At 44.6% G+C, this 26548-nt stretch overlaps 1 protein-coding gene across 2 annotated transcripts; it reads left to right on the forward strand.

The window, feature by feature from the left end:
* Positions 1–26548, forward strand: SNRPC (small nuclear ribonucleoprotein polypeptide C). Of its 2 annotated transcripts, XM_066608881.1 has the most exons (7): positions 1–144; positions 396–438; positions 7671–7779; positions 15076–15132; positions 15787–15876; positions 16160–16264; positions 26037–26548. In XM_066608881.1, exons 1-7 carry the CDS (start codon positions 137–139, stop codon positions 26159–26161), a joined length of 537 nt encoding a protein of 178 aa, XP_066464978.1. In that variant the 5' UTR covers positions 1–136; the 3' UTR covers positions 26162–26548. The 2 variants fall into 2 exon arrangements, with proteins under 2 accessions (XP_066464978.1, XP_066464986.1); XM_066608889.1 differs by lacking the exon at positions 15076–15132.

Consider the following 26548-nt stretch of genomic DNA (forward strand, 5'->3'; position numbering starts at 1 on the left):
TAGTGAGGCTGTAATATGAACACAGAATGCTCGAGTAGCTGCGCACAACTTCCGCGTGACGCCATATCCGGCCTGCTGCAACGCCGGCGCGCTGGTTTCCGCTTGGCACAAAGGTGACGATAGCCCACTCAGCAGCATGCCGAAGTAAGTGCGGGAGCTGGAGTTCAGTGTATACATGCTCGGGTACCGGGGCGGCTGCTTCACCGGTGTGTGAGGGGAGCAGCTTGCTGTGCTGGTGCCCGGCACGTGTGTTAGAGCACTTCAGGTTTGTTTCATGGGGGATCTGCTAAGTGGCCTGAAACCTCTATGTAAAGCCAAAGAATGTGTGCCTGCTGCCAGGAGTTTGCTTATAGGACGGTACACTTATGTGCTCTTTACTCTTCCTCACCCTACAGGTTTTATTGTGACTACTGTGACACCTACCTTACCCATGATTCTGTAAGTCTTTTTGCTTTTCCTTTATACCTGTTTTGCTCTGTTTGATGTATTTCTGTATAAGGGCTCATTCACATGACCGGATTGGTAAAACCCTGGTGTGTGTGTGTGTGTGTGTGTGTGTGTGTGTGTGTGTGTGTGTGTGTGTGTGGTTTCCCCTTACTTTCATTGACTCCATTCACTGCGTGCCATATGGCAGTGCATTGTGGTCATATGTGCTGAAATCACGGTCGTGTGAATGAGCCCTAGAGGTGCATTTAGATGTATCTATTGTTCAAACAAACGAAAATGGATAAGAACGTTTAGTTTAAATACGAGTCAACTAGTGAGAGTTGTGAGGCTTTCGTTTGTCGTTCAATTTCAGGCGGCATAAAAATCAGCGCCACCTCATTCACTCATCGGGCAGTTTAAAACCTGATCAATGTTTTTACATGGAAATGCGAAACGCTGAGCAAAGAGTGAACGAGAACTTGCTAGTCTCTTGTGATGTCACCATCTCGTTCACTCGGGCAAACTAGAATCGTGAGATTCTTTCTCTCGAAAAGGGCAATTACACTTGGCTTGAAGGAGAAACAGATCTTTGATATTTGGTTAAAGGGGTTGTCCCGCGCCGAAACGGGTTTTTTATTTTTTTTTAACCCCCCCCCCGTTCGGCGCGAGACAACCCTGATGCAGGGGTTAAAAAAACAACCCGCACAGCGCTTACCTGAATCCCGGCGGTCCGGCGTCTTCATACTTACCTGCTGAAGATGGCCGCCGGGATCCTCTGTCTCCGTGGACCGCAGGGCTTCTGTGCGGTCCATTGCCGATTCCAGCCTCCTGATTGGCTGGAATCGGCACGTGACGGGGCGGAGCTACACGGAGTCGGCATTCTGCAGAAGCGGCCCCATTGAAGACAGGAGAAGACCCGGACTGCGCAAGCACGGCTAATTTGGCCATCGGAGGGCGAAAATTAGTCGGCTCCATGGGAACGAGGACGCCAGCAACGGAGCAGGTAAGTATAACACTTTTGATAACTTCTGTATGGCTCATAATTAATGCACAATGTACATTACAAAGTGCATTAATATGGCCATACAGAAGTGTATAGACCCACTTGCTGCCGCGGGACAACCCCTTTAAAGGTGTTCAGGACTTTTACTATTGATGACCTATGCTTAACTATCACTGGGCAGTGCTGGGAGCCAGGTGATACTGTCTGTATTGCAGGAGTCTGATTTGGGACTACAGGTACTATTTTAAAGAGCCACTCCAGCTAAAACACATTTTTTTTCTATTGCTGACCGTCTCATCTGTTTGTCCGTCACATTCTGGAGGTCTCGTCTGTAGTGCAACCATTTCCATGCAGTGCAGCCTCCTGTCTGATTATTGGCTACAGACTTGATGGTGACTCTTTTGCTTTTAGTTTCAAGTCAATCCCATGCTGCATTAGCTAGAGACAACACTATTTCTTCCTTCTATATTTTATTTATTTTAAACAATAATTTTTATTGAATCTTCAATAGTACATTTAGTGACAACAGTATTATCAATAGATTGTTCATGTTACAGTGTAATGGCTACCAGCCTTTTATCAATCGTTATGAACTTTTAACAAAAAGAAATGACAATCAGATGTTATCGTGCGTTGCATTTTCATTGTTATTGTTGGGGGGGAAAAACATTACTCAAGAGTAAACAATGGCCTGGCCAGGGCCAAATCACAATATAGGATGGAAAGGATAGGTATAGGGAAGAGTAGGAAGGGGGAGGGGGGATTCTCTCCCCTGTCCCCAGGTCCCCGGAATCCGGATTTAGATTAAAGGGGTTGTCCCGCGACAGCAAGTGGGGTTAAGCACTTCCGTATGGCCATATTAATGCACTTTGTAATATACATCGTGCATTAAATATGAGCCATACAGAAGTTATTCAATTACTTACCTCCGTTCTCGCGCTGTCTCTGTGTCCCCGTCGCCATGGTGCCGACTAATTTCTGCCACAGCATGCCATTTTAGCCGCGCTTGCGCAGTCTTCTCTCTTCCCTCTGTGTACGAGCTTCTCCAGCGTGCCCGCGCGATACAGCTCGTCTGCGCATGCGCAGACGAGCTATCACTGTACGGGAGCGCGCAGGGGCGGCTATTCAGCTCCCGGCGTCCCTTTAAACAGGGGTGATTCACCCCGAATCAGCAACAGCCAGCCGGGACCATCCAGGAGCAGCCAGCCGGGACCATCCAGGAGCAGCCAGCCGGGACCATCCAGGAGCAGCCAGCCGGGACCATCCAGGAGCAGCCAGCCGGGACCATCCAGGAGCAGCCAGCCGGGACCATCCAGGAGCAGCCAGCCGGGACAACCGACCCCCCCCCCCCCCCCCCCTTCGGAGAAATCCAGGGTAGCCTTACGCCAGGAATGAGCGATAGTTTGTTTTGTAGCTACGAAAGATAAATGAAATTAATTTTCTGGAGTTTGGGGGTACATTCTCGTTTTTTTTTGTTCAGTAGAGTCTCCCATGCGTTTTTGCGCAGGTTATGGAACGTTACTGAATACATTAAAGAATACGTCCTAATCCATAGTCGTTTGACTAGGGCAGGACCACCATGTATGGAGCATGTCGCCAGGGGACGAACAGCCTCGGAAACAGTTCTTTGAATATCCAGGGACCGCATGTGCTATTCAGGTGGGGACTAGATACCAACGCAGGAGAACTTTATATGAAGTCTCCAGCATTAATATGTTACGGGCCCCACAGTTGGTAGATCTCCATATCTGAGACCACTCCTCCTCGCTCAGAGCACCCCCATCTAGTAACATAAGGTAATTGTATGCAGAATTTTGGTGTGAACCAGGTTCGAATATATTTGGGAGATGAGGCCTTTTGCCTGTGGATATTTAAGGTAGTGGGTTTCGAAAGGGGTGAGGGAGTATGGAGGTTTTGCATTCTTCAGTAGGGAACTTGCCCAATTTTTTAATTGTAAGTAGCGGAATATTTCTGAGGATGGTAGGTCCTTATTCTTCTGTAGGATGGGGAACGCTGTCACTCCCTCTTTTGAAAGTAGATGGTGTAGTTTGGTAAAACCTCTATTTGTCTAATTTTGGAAAGGTAAAAGGGGAGTCTAGACCTGGTGGAAATAAGGGGTTACGCAGGAGTGGCAAGAGACGTAGGTGAGGGGAGATCAGGTTCCCTGAATTTTTAACGGAGTCCCAAACTTTAAGGGAATGTTTTATAATAGGATTAGATATAGTGGGTCTATAGATCAGGGGGATCCACAGTAGTGAATCTAGTGTGAGGGGATGGATTTCCATGGCCTCTATGGAGAGTCAAAGGGGGGCATTTATAGTGGAGTGTAGGGAGGCTAATTGGGCCACCTGGGCTGCCTGGTAGTATTTTGTTATATGTGGGGTTCCCAGACCTCCTTGTTGTCTATGCCTATACAGAGTGGAACGTGATACTTTTGGGGATGGAGTTATTCCAGATGAAGCGGAGGATCATCTGTTGAAGTGTTTTCAAGAGATGTCCAGGAACTTGTACTGGAAGAGCTCGAAAGAAATAGAGTAGTTTAGGAAGGACATCTTCAAGGAATTCACCCTTCCTATCCATGATATATGGTATCGGTTCCAACTTTTTAGTAGTTGACGTAGTTTGCGAAGGAGTGGTATATAATTTTGTGTATACAAGTTGTAGGAGTCAGTCAGATGCACTCCCAAGTAGTCCAGTGACCCCCTCATCCATTGGAATGAGAAGTTGGATTGCAATGGAGAGAGTGCATGAGGGTATGGTGAGGTTAAAGGCTTTTGATTTTTGTTTTAATTTTCAAGCCAGAGATTGACCCAAACCTGAACAGCTCGGCTAAGAGATTCGGAATCGTAGTGTGGGGGGGATATTATGGCAAGGATGTCGTCTGCGAACATGCTAATTTTATGATGAACCCCGGCAAGTTCAATTTCTCTAATATCAGGATTATTGCGGATTTTTATGGCTAGTGGCTCTAAAGCTAAAATGAAAAGGAGAGGGGAAAGCTGGCAACCCTGCCTCGTACCCCGCTGGATCGTGATATTAGCAGAGCAGAAGCCTTTATAGCGGACAAAGGCTTTAGGAGAATTATATAAGATTCGTGGCCAGCTTAAAAATTCTGTAGGGAATTTCCAGTGTTCTAAAACTGAGAACATGTAAAACCAGCTCAAGGTATCAAAGGCTTTGTAAACATCTAGGGAAAGTAGCATTGTAGGGATGCCCCTAGTTTGGCAAATGTGTGTAATCCTACGAATACTATCTGGGGCTTGGCGGCCTGGGATGAAGCCTACTTGGTCCCTTCCGATAATGGATGGTAAGATTGTATTTGGTCTTGAGGCTAGGATCTTTGTGAGGAGTTTTATGTCAATATTGATTAAGGAGATAGGCCGGTAGTTTTGTTTGTCTAGCGAATCTCTATCGGGCTTGGGGATCATAGATATAGCTGCCCATAATGATGTTTGTCCTACTTGTTGGCCATCTCACATTGCATTAAAATAATTTGCTAGATGGGTATGGAGAAACGGGTAGAATTTTTTTGTAATAAGTGGCAGTGAAGCTGCCCGGCCCCGGGCATTTGTTCACTTTCAGTGTTTTTATAGTGTCTTTGACCTCTTCTGGAGTGACTTCTGCAGCCAACTGCTCCATAAATGTCTGTGGAAGAGTGGGAAGTGTAGTTTCTCTTAAGTATGTGTGTACTTGTTCAATTGGCATGTTTTGTGGTTGGGAGTATAGTTTAGATAAGAATTGTCTAAATTCAGTTATTGTAGTCAATGGGTTTGCCGTGATTGCTCCATGCTTTGTGCGGAGCTGTACAAAATGGCTTGCTATAGGGTTTGCGCGTAGTCTTCGAGCTAGCGGAGTTGTCAGTTTCTTATTTAGAATGTAGTATCGCTGTCGGGACCAGCATATTTTTCTTTCGACAATGTCCGTGATATATAAATCTAGTGCGGTCCTAGCTTGCATAAGCATGCTAACATTATCTCGTGATGGGTGTTTTTTAGCGACTTCTTATTGTAGTACTTTCTTCAAGTCTGATTGTCTTTGTAAACGTTCTCGCTTTACCCATGATGATATATGGATCATTATGCCCCGAAGTATCACTTTATGGGCTTCCCATAGGGAGATAGGAGATGCGGCGAAAGGGCTGTTGAGGTTGAAATATTCCTCAAGTTGAGGCATTATTGAGGACACTATGTTGGGATGTGCTAGTAATGAGTCGTTAATAGTCCAGGAGTTGTTAGTGGGCTTTGACATTAAAGAATCACAGGTGATGGAAACTGGACTATGGTCAGACCAGGGGACCGAGAGAATCTTAGAATGTGATATTTGTGGTAAAAATGAAGCTGGTACTAGTATGTGGTCAATTCTTCTATATAGAGAATGTGGGGCAGAATAGTGTGTAAAGTCTTTAACAGTGGGATTAGCTTCCCGCCAGGAATCTACAAGGTGATGTTGTAAAAGGAGCTTTTTAAAATTATGTGAGATGGAGTGTTGTGGGTTTATATGGGATGTTGGGAGGATTACCACATTTCTGTCCAGGCTCGGGGGTCTATTATGCAGTTGGAATCTCTGCATAAAATAACAGTTGGCTTCTACTGTTTCTAGTAGTTTTGTAAAAAAAATTGATTTGCCTTGAATTTGGGGCATAATATGCTACAATAGTAATCGGGACGTCCTGAATAACTCCTGTCAGGATTAAGAAGCGGCCCTCGGGATCCGATGTAGTGGAGGTGTGAGTAAACGGGACAGAGCGACCAAAACAGATCGTCACTCCCCTTGTTTTAGACGGTCCTGTTGCCGAAAAGAAGATGGGGTAATGAGGAAAAAGATAACGCGGGGAGGAGTGGTCCGAGAAGTGGGTCTCTTGTAGGCATAAAATATCAGCATGAATGCTTTTATAGTAACGGAAGGCTTTGGATCGTTTGTTGGGGCAATTGAAACCCTGCACACTGCAAGATTATTTTTAAGTCCATGTGAGGGTATTTGGGGGGGGTTATAGTAATTGGAGAGCACTCTGATGTCTATACCCCTAGAGAGAGGAGGAGGGAGGCGAAGGACATGGGGGGGGGGGGGGGGAGAGAATGGCCAACATAGTGAAATAACATTGTGCGTATGATAAATAGCTTGTCCACGAGGAGATGCTTTTGTAAACATAGCCGCGACTACTATCCGAAACGGTACACTGGGTAGGTGCCAGAGAGGAACTGAAAGTTACAATGCAATTAAAAGCATTGGGGTAAGGAGACCCCCTTGTGTTGGGGGGGGGGGGGGCATGGGAAGAGGAAGACCAATGGGAGAGGGCGAAGGAGGAGAGGGAAGAGAGGAAAAAGAGGGGGGTGGAGGTACAAGTTATCTACTAGATTTTTTTTATTTTTTTTTACATGTATTGATCGGGAAGTCAATAGAGGCTGATGTCCAAATTTCTTCGACTCCCAGGTGGTGGGCTTGCTACTAAAACTGAAGAACATGAGTCTCTCTCTATGGCTCAAAAAACAGGAGGAGTGGATATACAAGTAATGTGGAGTCTTGTGGGACTGTGGTTTAAAATTTTGTAGACATTCAACGTGTCCCAGTTATCAACATCTAGTTCTAGTTAAGGGAGAAATGATATTTATCAGACCTAGTACAGCAACAAGTGGGGTTAGCGGAAAGACCCCGTCCCTGGAAGATGTCTAGGTCCTGCCGATAGTCCTTGTAGAGCTGAAAAAGTTAGGTCTGTCCTTTCTTTTCCCCCCTACTTCTCACTCTTTCCCCTCCTCCCCCCTCATAACCGCGTAGCGGCTTGTCCGGGAGTCCAAAAAGGTTCTTCCTTCTAGATTTATTTAAATAAGCTACAGACTAGAAGTATACAGTCAGGAGGATGAGCTGTGATAACCTCTATTATAGTGGTTTGATAATCCTCCTTAACTGTGATATGCAGTTTCTGTGGTAGGTATCATGTAACAGCATCACACAGACTGAGAAATTGACTAAAAAAGGAACACCTAACCCAAGGTAGATCTGAGCTGGTCAGAATAGAAATCACATGACCTTCTTAGAAGAAAGAAGTCAGGAGTTTGATAAAAGAATAACTAGCTAACGTATAGCTACATCAACAGTGGTTCTTTGAAAGTGATCTCGCTTTATGTAGTAATAAGAACTTCAGTTTATATTGCAGATAAAATAGCTTTTTGGGTTTTTTTTTTTATATACAAGTTGCATATCTAACATATACATTGAATGAAATTCCACTTCCTTTATCATCTAGCCATCAGTCCGTAAGACCCATTGCAGTGGAAGAAAGCATAAGGAAAATGTAAAAGACTACTATCAGAAATGGATGGAAGAGCAAGCTCAGAGTTTAATTGATAAAACAAGTAAGTAGCATAGAGATTTTTTTTATTTTTGGACTTGCATTTTTATTTCCTACCAAAATGCAGCAGAATATGCAGGGTTTGGGGGGTGGCTTTCCAAAAGCCTTACTAGGGTCATCAACGTAATAGACAGAATGGGCTTCAGACAATTTGAATATTTGGATAAAAAGTGAAGGAAGACTTAGAAAACTCAGACCTCAAGGTTGTATTTCAGAAAGGTAGATTTTAATGTACTCAGAAAGAAGATTGGAAGAATCTAATGGCTGGATGTTCTTAAGGACAGAAATATCCAATAAGGTTGGGAAATATTGCGAAATAAGAATCTCAATGCACAATCGTTAACAAACCCTAAAAGGAAGAATGGGAAGCATTTAACCCCTTAGTGACCAGCCCACTGCCTTTTTACGTCCTGGCTGCTGGGCTTTATGCCCAGAGGACGTAAAACCGTGAATCCTCTGGGAACAAAAGCCTGCAGGCTCTGGACGTGACAGCTCCATGCTGTCAGTTACTGGAGGTAGCCGACATGCTGGGGCTGTCGTCCAGGGCCGCAGGACCCCTCCCTTGGTCATGCAAAGCTGATGATACTCCCTGATGATACTCCCTGTTGCTCTGTGATGAGGCTTCTTATTGAATGACAGCTGGAAATTAATTATACTGTGGTCACTAATTCCCAAGTGTCCCTCAACTTGCACCCCCATTATTCCGTCTGGTTTATTAGTTAATAAGTCCAGAGTGGCCCACCCTCTAGTCTGCTCCCGCACAAGTTGGGAAAGGTAGTTGTCTTTTAATTGTTAAGAACTTATCACCCTTGTGAGATTTGCAGGTTTCGTCTTCCCATATTATATCCGGACAATTATAGTCCCCCATAATTACTTCATTGCTGTTTGACACCTTCTATTTGCCTTAATAAATCTACGTTTCTTCTGTTACTCTTGGTGGTCTATAGAAACCCCCTATCAGTTTTTTGGTTTTTTTCTCTCCCTGTATTTCTACCCACAGATTCCACGTGTTAATCTCCTGCACCTATATCTTCTCGTAGTCTTGGCATTAAGTAGGATTTAATGTATATCAGTATATCTTGACTTTAGTAAAGCCTCTGACAAAGTATCTCATACTATACTTATGGAAAAATAACCAAATATGGGATTGACAAAGCAACTGTTAGGTGGATTTACAGCTGGCTGAGTGATTGTGCTCAGAGTGGTCATAAATCGCTGCACATTCAAGTGGAAGAATGTATCAAGTGGGCTACCACAAGGCTCTATCCTAGGCCCAGTGGTGTTCAACATTTTTATAAATGATCTGGAGGATGAAATTGATGGGAAACTGATGGATTTTGCTGATGACATAAAGCTAGGAGGGATAGCTAACACTAGGAGGGAGAGAGAGAATGAATTCAAAAAGATCTAGAAAAGCTTGAACAGTGGGTGGCGACTAACAGAATGGTATTTTTAACAAGGAGAAATGCAAAGTCCTACATCTGGGCAAGAAAAATATAAAAAGCACATACAGAATGGGAGGGTTTGGGCTAAGCAGCAGCACATGTGAAAGACTTGGGTATACTAATAGATCATAGACTGAACATGAGTCAACAATGTGATGCAGCAATTCTGGGATGTATTACGAGAAGCATAGTCTAGATTACGTAAGGTGGTTATTCCTGCTCTACTCTTCCTTAGTCAGAGCTCATCTGGAATACTGTGTCCAGTTCTGGGCACCCCACTTTAAAGAAGACATAGACAAACTGAAGCAAGTTTAGAGAAGAGTTACCAAGATAGTGAGCAGTCTGCAAATCATGTCCTATGAGGAATGGTTAAAGGATCAGGGCTCCTGGGATTTGAAGGGCTGTCACAGAGCAGAGAGATCAGCCCTATTCTCATTTGCACAAGGAAAGGCTAGAAGCAATGGGATGAAACTGAAAGGGAGGAGACACAAATTAGATATTAGAAAAAAAGCTTTCTGACGGTGAGGGTGATCAATGAGTGCAACAGGTTACCACGGGAGGTGGGGAGTTCTCCTTCAATGGAAGTGTTCAAACAAAGGCTGGACAAATCTGTCTGGGATGATTTAGTGATTCCTGCACTAAGCAAGGGGTTGGATCAGATGACCCTGGAGGTCCCTTCCAACTCTACCCTTCTATGAAATTCCACCATTGTTGTAGTGTGTTTTTTAATTTAATTTTCCCCCAGTCGTCTCCACGACAGCACCAATTGAGATTGCCTCCTCCTGGTAGGACAGGAACATACTGAGAGGTTAAAAGCTCCCCCCCCTTCCCCACTTTCCTCAGTGTCTTCCTGTCCTGCCAGGAGGCAGGATCGCTGAGAGGAGCTGGTGGAGAAGCCAGCAAAATTCTACATACCGGCGGATCGGAGGGCAGTGGCTCACCCTGTCCTCCCTTCTCAGCCAAGACGACTCCCGGGACGCCACATGGGGTGGTAACCCCCGGGCCAGGTTCCTCCCGCGGCGGCCCATGGGGGGTACAAAGCGGGAGCCTCACTCCCTCTCGTCCTCCGGCAGAAATTACAGCGCGGCGCTCCAGGAAGCCCTTTGACGGCAGGGGGCGGGGCGCCGCGTCACGTGTCCAGCGCGATGACGTCATTGCGTCTGCATCAGGAGCGGAGGGGGCGGGGCTTAGCGCATGAGCGCGAAAATTCAAGAGATAGGAACCTGAGAGAAGCCAGAACATACCAGCACTACAGGTCGCAGGGTGTCTGCAGCATCGGTATAGTAATGAGTGCTCCAGCCCCAGAGACAGCTGAAACTTCAGCCTCAGCGGCCGTAAGTAGCCAGTGCGGCAAAAAATACAATGCAAATATCCAGTATGTTGTATATGGAAAAATTGCATGTTTACCCGCGAAAATGCTTTGTGTCAGGGGGATAAAAAAAGACATCACCCCCAGAACAAAACTGCGAAAATGCGTGGAATGCGGGACGAGACTGCCAGCCACGTACCAGAGGCCTCTATGCAAGGCATGCATGGCTAGGCTAGTCAGAGAGGAATCGGGGGGATTCATGGACAACGTTAGGAAGCTGGTGAAGGAGGAGGTTCGATCAGCCCTAACGTCACAGCCGGCACCGCCAGCGAAACGCCAGAAAAAGGCGTATGTTCCCGAGGAGCCTTCTGATTCCGAGAATTCTATCGGATCAGAGCAAGAGGAACAGGCGGCCGAGGAGTCCTCAGAGGAGGAGGACTACAGGAAATATTTATTCCATCAAGACGACTTGACGGAATTAATTAAATCAGTCAGGGCTACACTAAAAATGGAACAGCCCAGAGAGCCACGGACTCTACAGGATGAGATATTCGGTGGACTTGGGGAGAGGCGTAAGCATACCTTCCCTGTCCACAAGAATATCACTAAAATTCAGAAAGAGTGGAGTAAACCAGACGCAGGCTCCTTCTCCGCTCGAGGCGTAAAAAGGAGATACCCCTTTGAAGAGGAAGTTTGCGCAAGCTGGGATGAAATACCTAAGGTAGACGTCCCAGTGGCCAAAGTAGCCAAGAGGACGACTCTTCCCTTTTGAGGACGCCGCACAGCTAAAAGACCCCATGGATCGCAAAGCGGAGGGCCTCCTAAAGAAATCGTGGGAGGCAGCGGCAAACATCCTTAGGCCAGGGATCGCAGCCACTTGCGTAGCGCGGACCCTGGGGGTATGGTTAGAACAGCTGGAACTACACCTAACCAATAAAACGCCGAGGGAACAGATCCTAAACTCCCTTCCCATCTTGCAAATGGCAACTAACTTCCTAGCGGGACGCCGTGGCCGAGACCGTCAAACTTTCAGCAAAGGCCACAGCCCGCTCTAACTCAGCCAGAAGGGTGTTATGGCTGAAATCATGGTCATGCAACCTGGCCTCAAAAAATAAATTGTGCCCTCCCATTCTACGGCCAATTTTTGTTCGGACCGGATCTAGACAAAATTCTAGAAAAAGCGGCCGACAGAAAAAAAGGGTTCCCTGAAGAAAAGCCACAGAGAGGGAAGACCTTCTCCCGGGCTCCAATGCAACAGCCCGAGGCCTACCGAGGCATGGGCAAGACAGGCCGCTGGAGTTACCCCAAGGGGGGCAGAGGAAGGAATATCCTCTTCAACCCCCACCAGGGGGAGCCGAAGCAGAGACCCTGACGCCATCCCCCTAGGGGCAAGGCTGGGGAGCTTTGTGGATCAATGGGCCGCAATCTGCGGGGGCCCATGGATCCCAAAGATCCTACAGTATGGATATCAGATAGAGCTGGTGTCCGTCCCCAGAAGGAAATTTATTACCACGGAAGCGTCAAAAAAAGTTACATCTACTAAGGCAAAGCGTGCGCGACTTGCAACTATTAAACGCAATATCTCCCGTACCGTGAAACGAGGAAACCCAGGGCCATTATTCCAGGCTCTTTCTAGTAAAAAAAACCCGGCGGGAAACATCGGATGATAATCTGAAAAACCTGAACACCTGCGTCCGATACAGGAGATTCAAAATGGAAACCATCTCCTCGACGATAAAATTGATCCCCAGAGGAGCCTACATGGCATCCATCGACCTAAAGGACGCTTATTTTCACATTCCGATCCACAAAGAGTCTCAGAAATACCTGCGGTTCGCAGTGGACATGGGCAGAAGAATAGAGCACCACCAATTCAGATGCCTGCCCTTCGGGATATCCTCAGCCCCCAGAATCTTTACCAAGATTATGGCGGAGGTAGCCGTCCACCTGAGGAAAAAATCGGTCCTAGTAGTACCCTACCTGGACGATATTTTAATAATAGCAGAGTCCAGAGAACTCCTAACAAAACACCTGGAGATAGTGCTAGAGCTTCTCCAATCATTAGGATTGATCATAAACTGGGGAAAATCCAGCCTAGATCCCGACAAGTAGAAGACGTTTCTGGGAATAACACTCAACTCGGAATCGCAATGCTCCTACCTACCCGAGGAGAGAATACAAAAAATCCGAAGAATAGTCAGAACTTTCCTACGATTCTGCACAATTCGGGAAGCAATGTCTCTCCTGGGGAGCTTGACATCATGCATTCCAGGAGTAGCATGGGCCCAGGCCCACACCAGAGCCCTGCAAGCCGTAGTCCTATCCTCGTGGGACAAAAGGCAGTCCTCGTTAGGAGCAAGAATGTACATCCCAAACGGGGTGAAAACATCCCTGCGTTGGTGGACATCCCCAGAGAACCTGCGGAGAGGGGTTCACTGGCTACAAAACCCAGCCACCCACATCACAACAGAGGCAAGCGCCTGGGGATGGGGAGCGCATGTGGGGAACCAGTTCTTTCAGGGTCCCTGGCCTCAGAGGATAAAAGAACAGTCCTCAAATTACAGAGAACTACAGGCAGTTTGGCAGGTTCTACAGCAGTTGGGCAACTCGCTACAGAACCAACAGATAAAGATATTGTCAGACAATATCACCGCGGTCGCCCATATACGACACCAAGGGGGCACAAGATCTCCCGCGCTGCAAAGCATCACACAGAAAATCTTTCACTGGGCGGAGGGCCGGATCCTTTCGATCACGGCAACCCACTTGAAGGGGACACTAAACGAAAAAGCAGACTTCCTCAGCAGGAAGCAAATAGACCCAGGAGAATGGTCCCTCTCCCCGGAGGCATTCAGAATCCTAACCAACCGGTGGGGGACCCCACAGTTGGACCTCTTCGCAACCAGGGAGAACACAAAAGTAGGCAACTTTTTCTCCCTCCGGCCAGGAGATCGTCCGACAGCAGTAGACGCCCTAGGCCAGGACTGGGGACAAGGGCTGGCGTACGCCTTTCCTCCCATACCACTAATCCCCAGGGTCTTACAGCACTTCAGAACCCAGGTATGCACGCTAATCCTGGTGACCCCCTTCTGGCCGAAAAGAAGCTGGTTCGGTCTTCTGGCAACACTGAGCGTCCAGGACCCAGTCACCTTTCCTACCTGGACAGATCTTCTATCGCAGGGGCCACTGAACCACCCCGGCCTAGACAAGCTCCATTTAACGGCATGGCTCTTGAGGAATCCTCACTAAGAAAGAGAGGATTCTCAGAGAAAGTAGTAGAAACCCTAATGTCCAGTAGGAAAAAGACGACCCACCTGATCTACCAGAAGGTCTGGAGAAGGTTTTCCTCATGGAGACAGGGAAGGGATCGCGGGGATTCTATCCCCGACACTCCGCTAATCTTAGAATTCCTGCAGGAGGGCCTAGAGATGGGCCTCTCCCCGAGCACCCTAAAAGTCCAGGTTTCAGCCCTTAGCGCCATTTGCGACACAAAATTCGCAGACGACAGATGGGTCCACAGGTTCCGAACAGCGGCAGCTAGACTACGCCCTAGGCCCATAAACCTGTTTCCAGACTGGAATCTTAATTGGGCTCTAAGGGCCATGACAGCGGTACCATTCGAACCGATCGAGGCGCTACCTATAAGAATGCTTACAATCAAAACTATCTTCTTAGTAGCCATTACCTCCGCAAGACGGGTTAGCGAACTACAGGCCTTGTCCATCCGCCACCCGTTCATGAAAATCGCAGACACCAAACTAATATTTAAAACAGACACTGCCTTTATGCCAAAAGTAGTGTCAGATTTTCATAGGTCCCAGGATATAATCCCCTCATTTTTCAGTAACCCAAAAAACGAGGAGGAAAGAACCGTAAGCTGTCTGGACGTTAGGAGAGCAGTCCTAGCCTACATAGATACAAGCCACTGGAGACGGGACGACAACTTGTTCGTCCAGTTCAGTGGCCCAAATAAGGGTAACAAAGCAGCAAAAAGGTCCATAGCCATGTGGATCCGCCTGGCCATCATAGAATCCTATAAGGCCCTCGGGAAGGAAATCCCGTTAGCTCTTAGAGCCCATTCCACAAGGGCAGTAGCGTCCTCATGGGCCGAACACAGCTCAGCCTCGGTCGAGCAAATTTGCAAGGCCGCAGTCTGGAAAAAAACCCCACACGTTCATTAAACATTATAGGGTAAAAGTGCAGCAGGACGAGGACATGGCCTTCGACCGCAAAGTCCTCTCGGCAGCAATCCCACCCTAATAAACTTTAGTTGGTACGTCTCAATTGGTGCTGTCGTAGAGACGACTGGGGGAAAAAATGGATTATACCTACCTGATAATCGGGTTTCCAGTAGTCTCCACGACAGCACCCGTACCTCCCCCCCCCCCCCCCCTTTCCCTAAGAAAGTAATATAATATATAAATTTTAAAAAAAAACCCCGGTTAAGGGAAGAAATTTAAGTTTAGCTCCTGCCCCGGCAATTCGTTAGAATCCAGTGGGGAAGGGGGGGAGCTTTTAACCTCTCAGTATGTTCCTGTCCTACCAGGAGGAGGCAATCTCAATTGGTGCTGTCGTGGAGACTACTGGAAACCCGATTTATCAGGTAGGTATAATCCATTTTTTTATGACGGTCACTAAAGTGATAACATTATTCCTTCAGTCAGCACGATTTCGGCGATACCAATTTATACTTTTTTTTTGCAATTTTTAGATACAAACTTTTTAAAATTTTTATTAAAGATATTTGAGCCTCATAGGCCACCGTACATGGAAGACACAGAAGCTATGTTCTAGATTTTTGTTTTTTTTAATTTCAAGGGCCCAACCTGTGACGGGGGGGGAGTCGGATCCTTCTCTGGTGCGGCTGTTTAAGCAGATGCTGAGGTGTCACCAGATAGCCCAGCCACTTTCCTACAGGCACGGGAGAGCTGTTATTGTAATGCAGCCCTGTAATAAAGTATATTGGTGACTGCCGTCAAAGTGTATGGGCAGTCACTAAGGGGGTTAATGGAAAAATAATAAAACTTCTCTCTCCTCCCCAGCCTCCCCTTCTCTCTCCTCCCCAGCCTTCATATGGCTATGTTGACGGCTGGCCACTAAGGCGGAAAATGGAATAATCAATTGGGGTTAATCCAGAAAATGAGGACTATGTTGCAATTGTATAACAAAAGAACCCTCATATCTCTTAATTTTAGTAATTTTTGTTAGTTTGTATTTGAAGAAAAAAAATATCCTATTGTCACAAATTCCCTTACAGCTGCTGCTTTCCAGCAAGGGAAGATACCACCCACACCGTTTGCAGCTCCGCCAGCTGGAAGTGCCATGATCCCACCACCACCAAGTTTAGGTATGTATATTTTGTGTTCCCTAGCTTATGTTGCACCATATTGTAGGTTGGGTATTTAAAGGGGCCATTACTTTTCAGACAACTTATGTTCCTCTACTGGCTTGTGGTATTGTCATCATTTCTGTAACATGCTACAGAGGTACAGAGCTTTTGTATTAACAAGGACATGCACATTTCCTCAGTAATTGTGTGCAAACTGTAGCCAATAAAAGTAGGAAAAACCTGGTTTATTTTAGAAAACAAGTAAAATTTATAATTCTTTATTTACTTCCCCTTTTTGTAGGTGGTCCTCCACGCCCTGGTATGATGCCTGCACCTCCAATGGCAGGCCCCCCAATGATGCCAATGATGGGACCTCCACCACCAGGAATGATGCCAGTAGGACATGGTGAGCTGATAGTTTCTTGACTCACAGCCAATATAGTCTTTGACTGATAAACCTTTGCCACTTCTACCTACTTATACAACAAAAATATATCTGCTGATGTAGCACTATGAAATTAGGCTAGCCTTTGGGAAAACTGGGTGAAAAATATGACCACTATTGCAGCTTCTGCATGTGTGGTCACCCAGCTTACTATGACATGTGACTGGCAATGCCTGCTCAGTTAAGGTACTTGTAGGCTATGTACATGCAGGAAAGCATGATATTGGGCAATGAAACTCACCTCAGTATTGCGCTCATGCGACTTGCCTGCGGATTGCATCTGTGAAATTCCAATCCTTGTGCACGATAGCAGATCGTAAGTGTTTCCCTTTGACCCTGCTGTTAACCCCTTCCCTGTCACAATCTTTGCAGATCGCAGCATGTAAAGGGTTCACAGAGGAAGCACGCTCCCTCTGTGGTGTCATCGGACTCTCACAATAAAATTGCGGAGAGCCTGGTGGGTTGCCATGGTAACAGGATGCCATATACAGGCGTCCTGCATTGCCATAACCTATGATCTCTATAACCAGCTATAAGTCATTGCAGGACAGAAGTTCTGCAGTGCTTTATCACAGCGATCATAGGTGTGATTGTACAAGTCCCCTACAAAGACATAGTGTAAAAAAAATAAAAAAATGTTCTTTTTCCCATATTGGCATAAATATTAAAAAAACTAAATAAAAATCCCACATATTTTGGTATCGTACTCATAACTATGCGTACAAGGAACCGAACACAATAAAAGTGATCAAAAAAGCTGTATGTACCCCAAGATGGTCCCAATAAAAACTAAAGCTAGTCTTGCAAAAAATAAGCCGTCGCAGAGCTCAATCTATGGAAAAATTTAAAGTACTTTGAATGCTGCAATTTGAAGAAAAATAAGTAGAAAAGGCTAAAAAAAAAAATATTTTTGGCTTCGTAATCACACTGACTTGCAGACATGTATTGTCATTTATGCTGCATGATCTAACACTGTTTTAAAAAAAAAATACAAATCTTGCTCCCTGCCATCATAAAAAAAAAAAAACCTTTACAATATAGTCTTATGTACCCAAAAAATGGCACCAATAAGAACTACAGTTTGACATGCAAAAAACAACCCCTTATACGGCCGCGTCGATGGAAAAATAACGTAACAGTTATTGAAAAATGGAGATGAAAATCCACAAAAAATCGTTGCGTCCTTAAGCCCAAAATGGGCCATGTACTTAAGGGGTTAAAGATCCCATTGAAATCAATGAGCGATACTCTCCGAGGAACATGAAGAGATGAGGCATACCACTCATGTATATGACTCAATTCAAAACAATGGGGCTCATATCTCACAAAGCACAAATCTCGCAAGGGTTTCTTGGCCATGTGAAATCTGCCTTGCATAGAACTATTAGAAAAAAAAATTGCTGGACCATTTGAATTTGAACTATATATATATATATATATATATATATATATATATATATATATATATATATATATATATATATATATATATATATATATATATATATATATATATATATATATATATATATATATATATATATATATATATATATTTTATATATAGCCCTGGCTGGCTGACTTGCCCAAAGTTCTCCAACTTCCCGATATCGTACATGAATTTTTGGCACGAGCATAGATTATCTCCAAAATAGGAAAAGTAATTGGGTCACAACTCGATTATTCAATTCTAGCGCAAAAGAATTAGTGTCCAAATTTTACGTATGTAATCTAATTCTCTCACTTCCTGATGTCATTTTATATAAAGGAAACATCGCATGGTTACCTCCACGTGGTGTTTCCTGGGTAACGCAGAGAACCATGCAAAATGGTGAACCTATTTTTTTCCCTCAGTATCTCTAAAGTAACCACGACTTCATAAGATTTTCCGTGTGAACACCAGGACCAAATTAACTCGGTCGAAGCTGGGTATATCAGCTAGTTTAGTATAAACGAATGACCTCTTTGTTAATCAATAGTTTCCTGCAAGCAGGAAAATCGTTTTTGCCTTGTTAGGTTTAAACCCCCCTTTTTTTGTGTGTGTGTGTTCAGTCATTCACTGCTACAGTGAATTCAACGACAATGATTGTGTTTATAATTTATTTAATTTCATTTTCTTTTTGTCTGTTTTAAACGGACTCCCTTTGTAAACGAGTCAACTGTGCCATCGTCTGCTCGTTCCCTTGGGTGACTGACCGATTATCTCGATGTAAAAGTACACTTATACAGCAATTTATTGTTTTGACTGCAGTTAGGCAGGTATGTAGGAAAATTGCGCAATAAACAATGACCACTATTGGCGTAAAGTTAACAACATGTAACAGAAAACCCACTGCAGCTTTTTGGATAATATGTTAAACTAGCTCAGGTTTTTTTTGCAGCATAAAAAATGTATGCCTTTCTTAAAATCAAACTGCAACATGTGTAGACAATTTTACAAGCCTCTGAATCAGATTTATAAAGCTTCTTGCTGACCTTTAAAGGGTTTCCTTATTTTTGGATACTTTTACATTTTGGGATGTGGTACCTCTGCTGTAAATAGAGAACTTTGGTGAATATAGCTGCAAATGAGAATAGGTGAAAACTACCACAGCGCACCAGAAAAGCACTTTGATGATTCTCACAATGGGGCTACCATGCTGCTACAATTATCTGCTCACAGCCTGATCCTGCTCTCCCTCACAGGAAATCGTAATTATGTTGATTATGCTGCTGCTCAGCCCAGTGGAGTTTAACCCCTTAAGGACATGGCCTATTTTAGGCTTAAGGCCTGGTTCACACGGGCGACACAGCATCACTGCGAGAAAATCGCAGCAATATCTCATCGCTGCTTCGTGCGATATCGTTGTGATACTGCGACTTTGTAGCACCACATGCGAGGATTTTCGGGGGAGGCTTGAAATATAAGCCCTTTCCCAAAAATAAGCCGTAGCTGAAGGAAAAGAAAAAAACACCACCTCTCCTGCGCTGTCAGCCCAGCCAATTCGAGCACTGGCTGTGATTGGCTAAGTATCAGCCAATCACAGCCAGCGCTTCCAGAAGGCGGGGATTTTGAATCCCCATCCAGAAGAGAATATCGCTGCTGGGGACTCGGGAAGAAGGTGTGTGTGTGTGTGTGTGTGTGTGTGTGTTAGCTTTGACAATAGGATTTCCTATTGTCAAAGTTGCACTGCACAAAAATCGCGTTTTCATGCAATGCAACAGAGGAAGGCTCCATAGGAAAACGTGCACTACAAACCTCACATGCATATAGCGGGACCCGCAAGGTTTTTGTCTGGTTGTTGCATGTTACACACTATTGCATCTGTGAAGTAACCCAAAGGAAAGCATGGGCTTCTCATTCATGCGATTTGGTAGCAACGCTACAAAATCACGTGGCCTAAGGCATCGTTCACACAGATGACAGTTGTTCGATTTTGTAGCGTTGCTACAATGCTACAGACCGCATGTATGAGAAGCCCATGCTTTCCTATGGGTTACTTCACACATGCGATATTTTGTAGAATGCTTCAACTCTACACAAACCTCGTGAGTTTGGCGATATGCACGTGACTTGTGAGGTTTTGTAGCCCATGTTTCCGTATGGAGCCTTCCCCTCCATCGCATAAAAAGGCGGTTTTCTTATGGTGCGATGTAACTTTGACAGTAGGAAATCCTAAACTAAGCCCTAGCTGCAAGGGGGAGGGGGGAATACACATACATCACCTTCGACACGCTGTCAGCCTGGCCGCATCTTCTCCCCAGGTCTCTGCACTGATCTTCTGTTCTGGCCGTGGATTGAAAAATGTCCACCTTCTGGAAGCGCTGGCTGTCATTGGCGAACGCTTAGCCAATCACAGCCAGCACTTCCTGAAGGCGGGGATTTTTCAAACCTCGGCCAGAACAGAAGATCAGTGTCGGGACCCAGGGAAGAGATACGGCCGGGCTGACGGCGCGTATGTTTTTTTTTTTTTTGTTTTTTTTTGTGTTTTTTTTTTTGTTTCCTTTTTCTCGCTACAGCTTATTTTCAGAGTGGGGCTTGTATTTCAAGCCTCCCCCCTGAAAATTCTCGATGTAATTCTACAAAATCGTAGTATTGCCACGAGAAGACACAGCGCTTATTGCTGCGATATTTTATTATCTTTTCGCAGCGATGCCATGTCTCCTGAATGAACGAGGCCTAAGGAAGCAATGATTTTTGGTGGATTATTTATTTACAGTTAGTCCCCGACTTGCGAACAGGTTCCGTTCCGGGAGCCCGTTCGCAAGTCCGTTTTGTTCGCAAGTCGAACAAATGGTTGGATGGAGGGGATCGCGGGGTGGATCCCACTCCATACAACGTCGGGTGCCGGCTGTTCTTACAGCGGGCACCCGGCGGCAGCAGTTCCGACGAGCCGCGCCGCTTGTCAGAACTGTTAACACTTTAAATACCACTGTCAGAGCGGTATTTAAAGTGTTAACAGTTCTGACAAGCTGCGCGGCTCGTCGGAACTGCTGCCGCCGGGTGCCCGATGTAAGAAACAGCCTGCACCCGACGTTCAGGGGCCCGTACAGCGTCCCACGATGAGATCGCGGGACGCTGTGTGGTTGCTAGGCAGCCGGGGACCTCCTGAAAGGCCCCAGGGCTGCCTATGCAGAGTGCCTATCAAGCGCACGGCTTGCTAGGCGCTCTGCATAGACAGCCCTAGGGCCTTGCAGAAGGCCCCCGGCTGCCCAGCAACCGCGATGTGACCGGACAGGCTTCTATCAGGCTTGATAGAAGCCTGTCCGGCCCCTGCACAGTATGCTGTAATGCCATAGCATTACATCATACTGTGCTGTACAGATAGTTCGTATCTAGCGAAATTCGTAAGTCGAATGTTCGCAAGTCGTATCTAGCGAAATTCGTAAGTCGAATGTTCGCAAGTCGGGGACTATCTGTATTTTGCCATTTTTCTGTCGATTATGGCTGTATAGGGGCTTGTTTTTTGCATGCTTTATTGATTATTTATTTTTTATGATGGTGAGAGAGAACTCATCAATCCTGCCATTGATTTTTTTTTTTTTAGGGTTTTTACAGCATTAATCATGCAGGACAGGTTTTTTCACTTTTCTGCAACTTTTTATTATTTTTTTTTCAAAGTCCTATAAATTTTATGTATGTTGTTGTTTGTTTTTTTCATACACTATCTGTGTCCCTGTGGGGGTTGCAGGGGAAGCCTGGCTATCAGTGACAGATTGCTCCTCCTGCCGGATTGCGCAAGATCTCCTCTGATCTTGCTCTGCCCTCAGGGCTTACCTCTATGCCCTGTTGCACTAAGTACCTTCCTGCCGGAATGTACAGTTACGCCCTGTGGCGGGAAGGGGTTAAAGGCCTATTTACACGCAAAGACAATTTTTTTTCAAACAACTGAAAGATTGACAGTTTAGCGATCGTTTTGCATAAACTGCTAATGGTCACTAATGTCCATTAGCAGTTTCCTTAATTTGCATGTAAATGAGTCTCCAGCAGCTGTTTGCAAATACCAGCATGTGGTCTGTACTTTGCACTCAGCTGCAATGTCTTAGCCCACTGTAGCCTGTGCGATCAGCTGAGTACAATGTAATCAGCTGCTCCCATGGAGAACATGGAGTGCAGTCCCTACTATCCCTCTGTCTCAACGATGGATTTTAAGATCACATAAAATTCATCATTCAGCCGAAGAGTGAAAGATGGAAGAGTTTACATGCAACGATTATCACTCAAAAGCCATTGTTTGAACGGATTTTGAGCGATAATCGTTGCGTGTAAATAGGGCTTAAAGCTTTAGCAATATCTGCATGTTACATACAGACTTTGCTGCATATTCGCAGTGGATTTCACCCCTACTTCACTGAAAATGGTGAAGTATCATCAACTTACCAGCTATATTGCACTATGTGGGCTGCATTCACCTGGGTCAGTTGGGCAAGGTAAACACCGCAAAAACGCATGGAACGTTGCTGGTATGCTTAACCCCTAGTGACCGCCCCATTGCCTTTTTGCGTACTGGCTTTGTGGTCTTTAGGCCTGTTTCACATGGGCTACAAAACTTCACGACTTAGAAAATACATGTATGTGAAGCCCATGCTTTCTAATGGGTTCTTTCAGGCTAACAAACATTGCTCATTGGAAAGCATGGGCTTAACATGCAAGCGTTTTGTAGCAATTTGCATCTCTACAAAGTCGTGCGATTGTATAGACCGTGTGAAACGCCTTAATCCTCAGGGTCGTAAAAACCCACTTGTCGTGAGGAGTAAAGCAATGGGACCTGTGGACGTGACAGCCTCATGCTGTTGGCTGCCGGAGGTAGCGGACAACCTGTAGCTGTTCTGTGGGGCTGCTGTGTGGTGTCAAAATACGCAGTACACCCCTATATGAACGTTTTTAAGGGGTCTAGTTTTTTGTTTGTTTTTTTAATAGTCATTTGGGGGGGGGTTCTCCATCATTTTGGCCACCCAAGGGCTGTACAAGTGTGTTATGGGGCTTTAACCCCCATCTCCATTTTTCAAAAGCCATAACTTTTTATTTTTCCGTCGACGAGGCCGTATAAGGGCTTGTTTTTTGCGTGGCAAGCTGTAGTTTTTATCGGTGCCACTTTTGTACATAGGCTATATCGTAAAACTTTTATAATTTTTTTCTTTTTTTTTTTTTTTTTATGATAATTGAGAGAACGCATCAATTCTGCCATAGATTTTTATTTATTTTTTTACAGCGTTAATCATGCAGCATAAATGACACACACAATTTTTTCTGCGGGTCGGTACGGTTACGATACCAAAATTCTTTTTTTAGGTTTTTATACTTTTTTTGCAATAAAAACCCTTTTTTTGGAAATCATTTTTTTCCCTATAGCTGCATTCAAAGTCCTGTAACGTTTTAATTTTTCTATGTACGGAGCTCTATAAGGGCTTATTTTTTGCGAGATGAGCTGTAGTTTTTGTTGGTTCCATTTTGGGGAATGTACGGCTTTTTGATCACTTTTATTGCATTTTTGGGGAGGCAAAATGCTAAAAATTAGCATTTTCCCTCTGTCTTTTAGCGTTTTTTGTTACGCTTTTTGCCGTACAAAATAAAAAGCGTGTTCACCGTTTTCTACACGTCGTTACGGACGCGTCAATACCCAATATGTGTGGTTTTAATTTTTTTTTTTACCTTTTTTATGCTAATATTAGAAAAAGCATAAAGGGGTTAACTTTTTTTTTTACATTTTTATTTTCTTTTTTTTTTTTACACTATTTGAGTCCCTCTGAGGGCCTTCAGCACTGTGCCTATGATTGCTGTCATAAGGCATGGCAGAGCTACTGCTCTGCCATGCCTTATCGCTTATACAGTGTCTGGCGTCCTGTTGCCATGGTGACAGGCCGGGCTCTCGCTCTGTTGCAGCGGGACGCCGGCTGTGACTGACACCGGCTCCCGCTGCGGGATAGCGCGGTATCATATGTGATCTCGCGCTGCTCCCAGGACGTACCGGTATGTCCTGGGGCGGGAAGGGGTTAAAGGCCTTCAAGCAAAATGGCTGTTCCGAAAGCCACTGGCTGCTTCTTTCAGTCTGGGCCCCGTTGTGTATACGTACATATTGGGGCCACAATGGGTATGTTTCTGAACACAGGACAAAGGGGGGTATCCATTTTGGGGGTGCAAATCCTCATTTTCATGTACACTGGAGAGAGTAAAAAAAAACTTTAAAAATGACATATTTGCAAAAATATAAAATCTCATTTTTTTTTCTCTTCCTCTGAATCGTATTAACTCCTGAAAAAAAAGTGGGGTCAAAATACTCATGACACCCCTCAGTGAATATATGAAGGGTAGTTTTTTAAACGGGGTAATATTGGGGGGTTCCTATCATTCTAACATCGATGAGCCTTTGCAAGCTTGGCTTGGTGTAGCAACAAAATATTCCTCAATCTTAATAATCAGTTACTAATCAGTTACATTTGTAAATATTCCCAATTTTGCCGCGTTTAATAAATATACACATTTTATCAGTCTATTTTACCACCTAAATGAAGTGCGACATATGGCGAAAAAACAGTGTCAGAAATACTTAGAATAACTTTGTCACGGTTTTGTATATCCATGTTTAAAGTGTCAGATTTCCAAAATTTGGCTTTGTCACAAAGCGGTCAAGTACAATCTTGCCGGTTCGCCAAATACAATATCGCATCCATGTGTGAATACAGCCCAAGATGGAGCACACTGTGAGCACCTTGTCTGGGCCTGGTCTATAATAAATTGGTTTAAGTAAGAATCATGTTTGGTGAAGTGAGTTTATCAAAATGAATAGTAGAATCATCGAGTTGGAAGGGACCTCCAGGGTCCAACCCGCTGCTCGATACAGGATTTGCCAAATCATCCCACACAGATATTTGTCCAGCCTTTGTTTGAACACTTCCATTAAAGGAGAATTCACCACCTCTCGTGGTAACCTGTTCCACCCATTGATCACCCTCACTGTCAGTTTTTTTTTTTAATATCTAATTTGTGTCTCCTCTTTCAGTTTCATCCCGTTGTCTTTCCTTGTGCAGAGATTAGAGCTGATTCCTCTGTACTGTGACAGCCCTTCAGATATTTGTAGACAGCTATTAACCCTTTCCAATCCACTGTCTGACAACATTATGATTTAAGGCTGTATAGCTCCAATGTTGGAAGGCGTCCGTCGGGGTTCTCTTACTGTATATTGCCAGCCTCTCTGCTGTCAGAGCCTAGGAAAACCAGGATGCAAATTGGATTGGAAAGGGTTAAGTCTCCTCTCAGCCGCCTTTTGTGCAAGCTAAACATTCCCGTTTCCTGTAACCCCATATTTGAGTGCTGTGAACCTTGGCAGATGATTATCCCATATTCAAGTGCTTTAAACCTTGGTGAACTGCTGTGAGCACATTTCATTGCTGACAGTCAGTCTCGAGTCCTCTAGGGTGGAGAGGCATGCTCTCTATGGCATTCATATGGATTGGTGCATGAATTATGTCATGCATTTAATGTGTAAAGCGCCATATGCACATTCAACCTACTTATACTGTATGTTCTACTGTGCTGTATATTGTAGAACAGCTAATATTACACAACATTGATTTGTAGTATAATGTACTGTATACTACTATATCTGTATATACTTTACCTTATAGTATATTGCCCCCTTTGTCTTCCTTTCTTAAAGGGGTTGTCTCGCGAAAGCAAGTGGGGTTAAGCACTTCTGTATGGCCATATTAATGCACTTTGTAATATACATCGTACATTAAATATGAGCCATACAGAAGTTATTCACTTACCTGCTCCGTTGCTGGCGTCCCCGTCTCCATGGCTCCATGGCATTTTATTGTTTGAACGGCAGATATTCCAAAGCAAATCCATCCTGCGTGCACATAGCTTAAGTCTAGGTCTCCAAATACATTAAGGGGAAGTGTGTATACTCTAAATAAAAGGCTGAATCTGTGAAACTAATTCAGTTGTAGGAAATGCTTACTGTTTTTTGCTGAACATGTATGGTCTTTTGACCAAATGAAAATTGCAGCATCGAAAGAATTTTTAATGCTTAATTGGCTTCTACTGTGGTTAATTGTTTATATGCCTTTTTTTCTGTAACCTTATAAATGCTAGGTAAGCTATTGTTAAAAAATGTATTAATAGCATGACAAAACCCTACTTCAGTGGTGTATAAATATACAGAAGTATTCTAAAATGGTTCTGATCACATACGATTTAAGGGTATCTTTCTTTTTTTTTTTTTAAACCTTCTTATTCCTTATGATTTAGGTCCTGGTATGAGACCGCCAATGGGAGCTCATATGGCCATGATGCCTGGTCCACCCATGATGCGCCCACCTGCCCGCCCAATGATGCTCCAGTCTCGCCCTGGCATGGCACGTCCTGACCGATAGTCACCCAGGATGGACTGTCCAATCTTCATGGTGGATAAGTTGGGGAAACCGTTGGCCATGATATGTAGTGTTTTGTTTTTTGTTGTTTTTTTTTATTACTGCAGGTGTTTTTCATTTCATTTCTCGCCATGTAAACCTCCAACGTAAATGATAATTGGATGATGGACTGCTAAAATATACGTGATATAGTACACCACCTTGTTTCTCATCAATACATAGTTTTTTTTGTAGTTTGTCACACCTACCATTGAAGCATACATGAGCATTGTTCTGTCTGTGACAAGTCTCAACAGCACATTGTAGTTGACCTAATCCTTTAAATACCTTGTCTTTATTTGTCATTTTTAAATACCTTTTTTGTTATTAAAGTTATTACTTATTTTAGTA

Source organism: Eleutherodactylus coqui, chromosome 1, assembly GCF_035609145.1.
Source record: "Eleutherodactylus coqui strain aEleCoq1 chromosome 1, aEleCoq1.hap1, whole genome shotgun sequence".
Classification (NCBI taxonomy): Eukaryota; Metazoa; Chordata; class Amphibia; order Anura; family Eleutherodactylidae; genus Eleutherodactylus; species Eleutherodactylus coqui.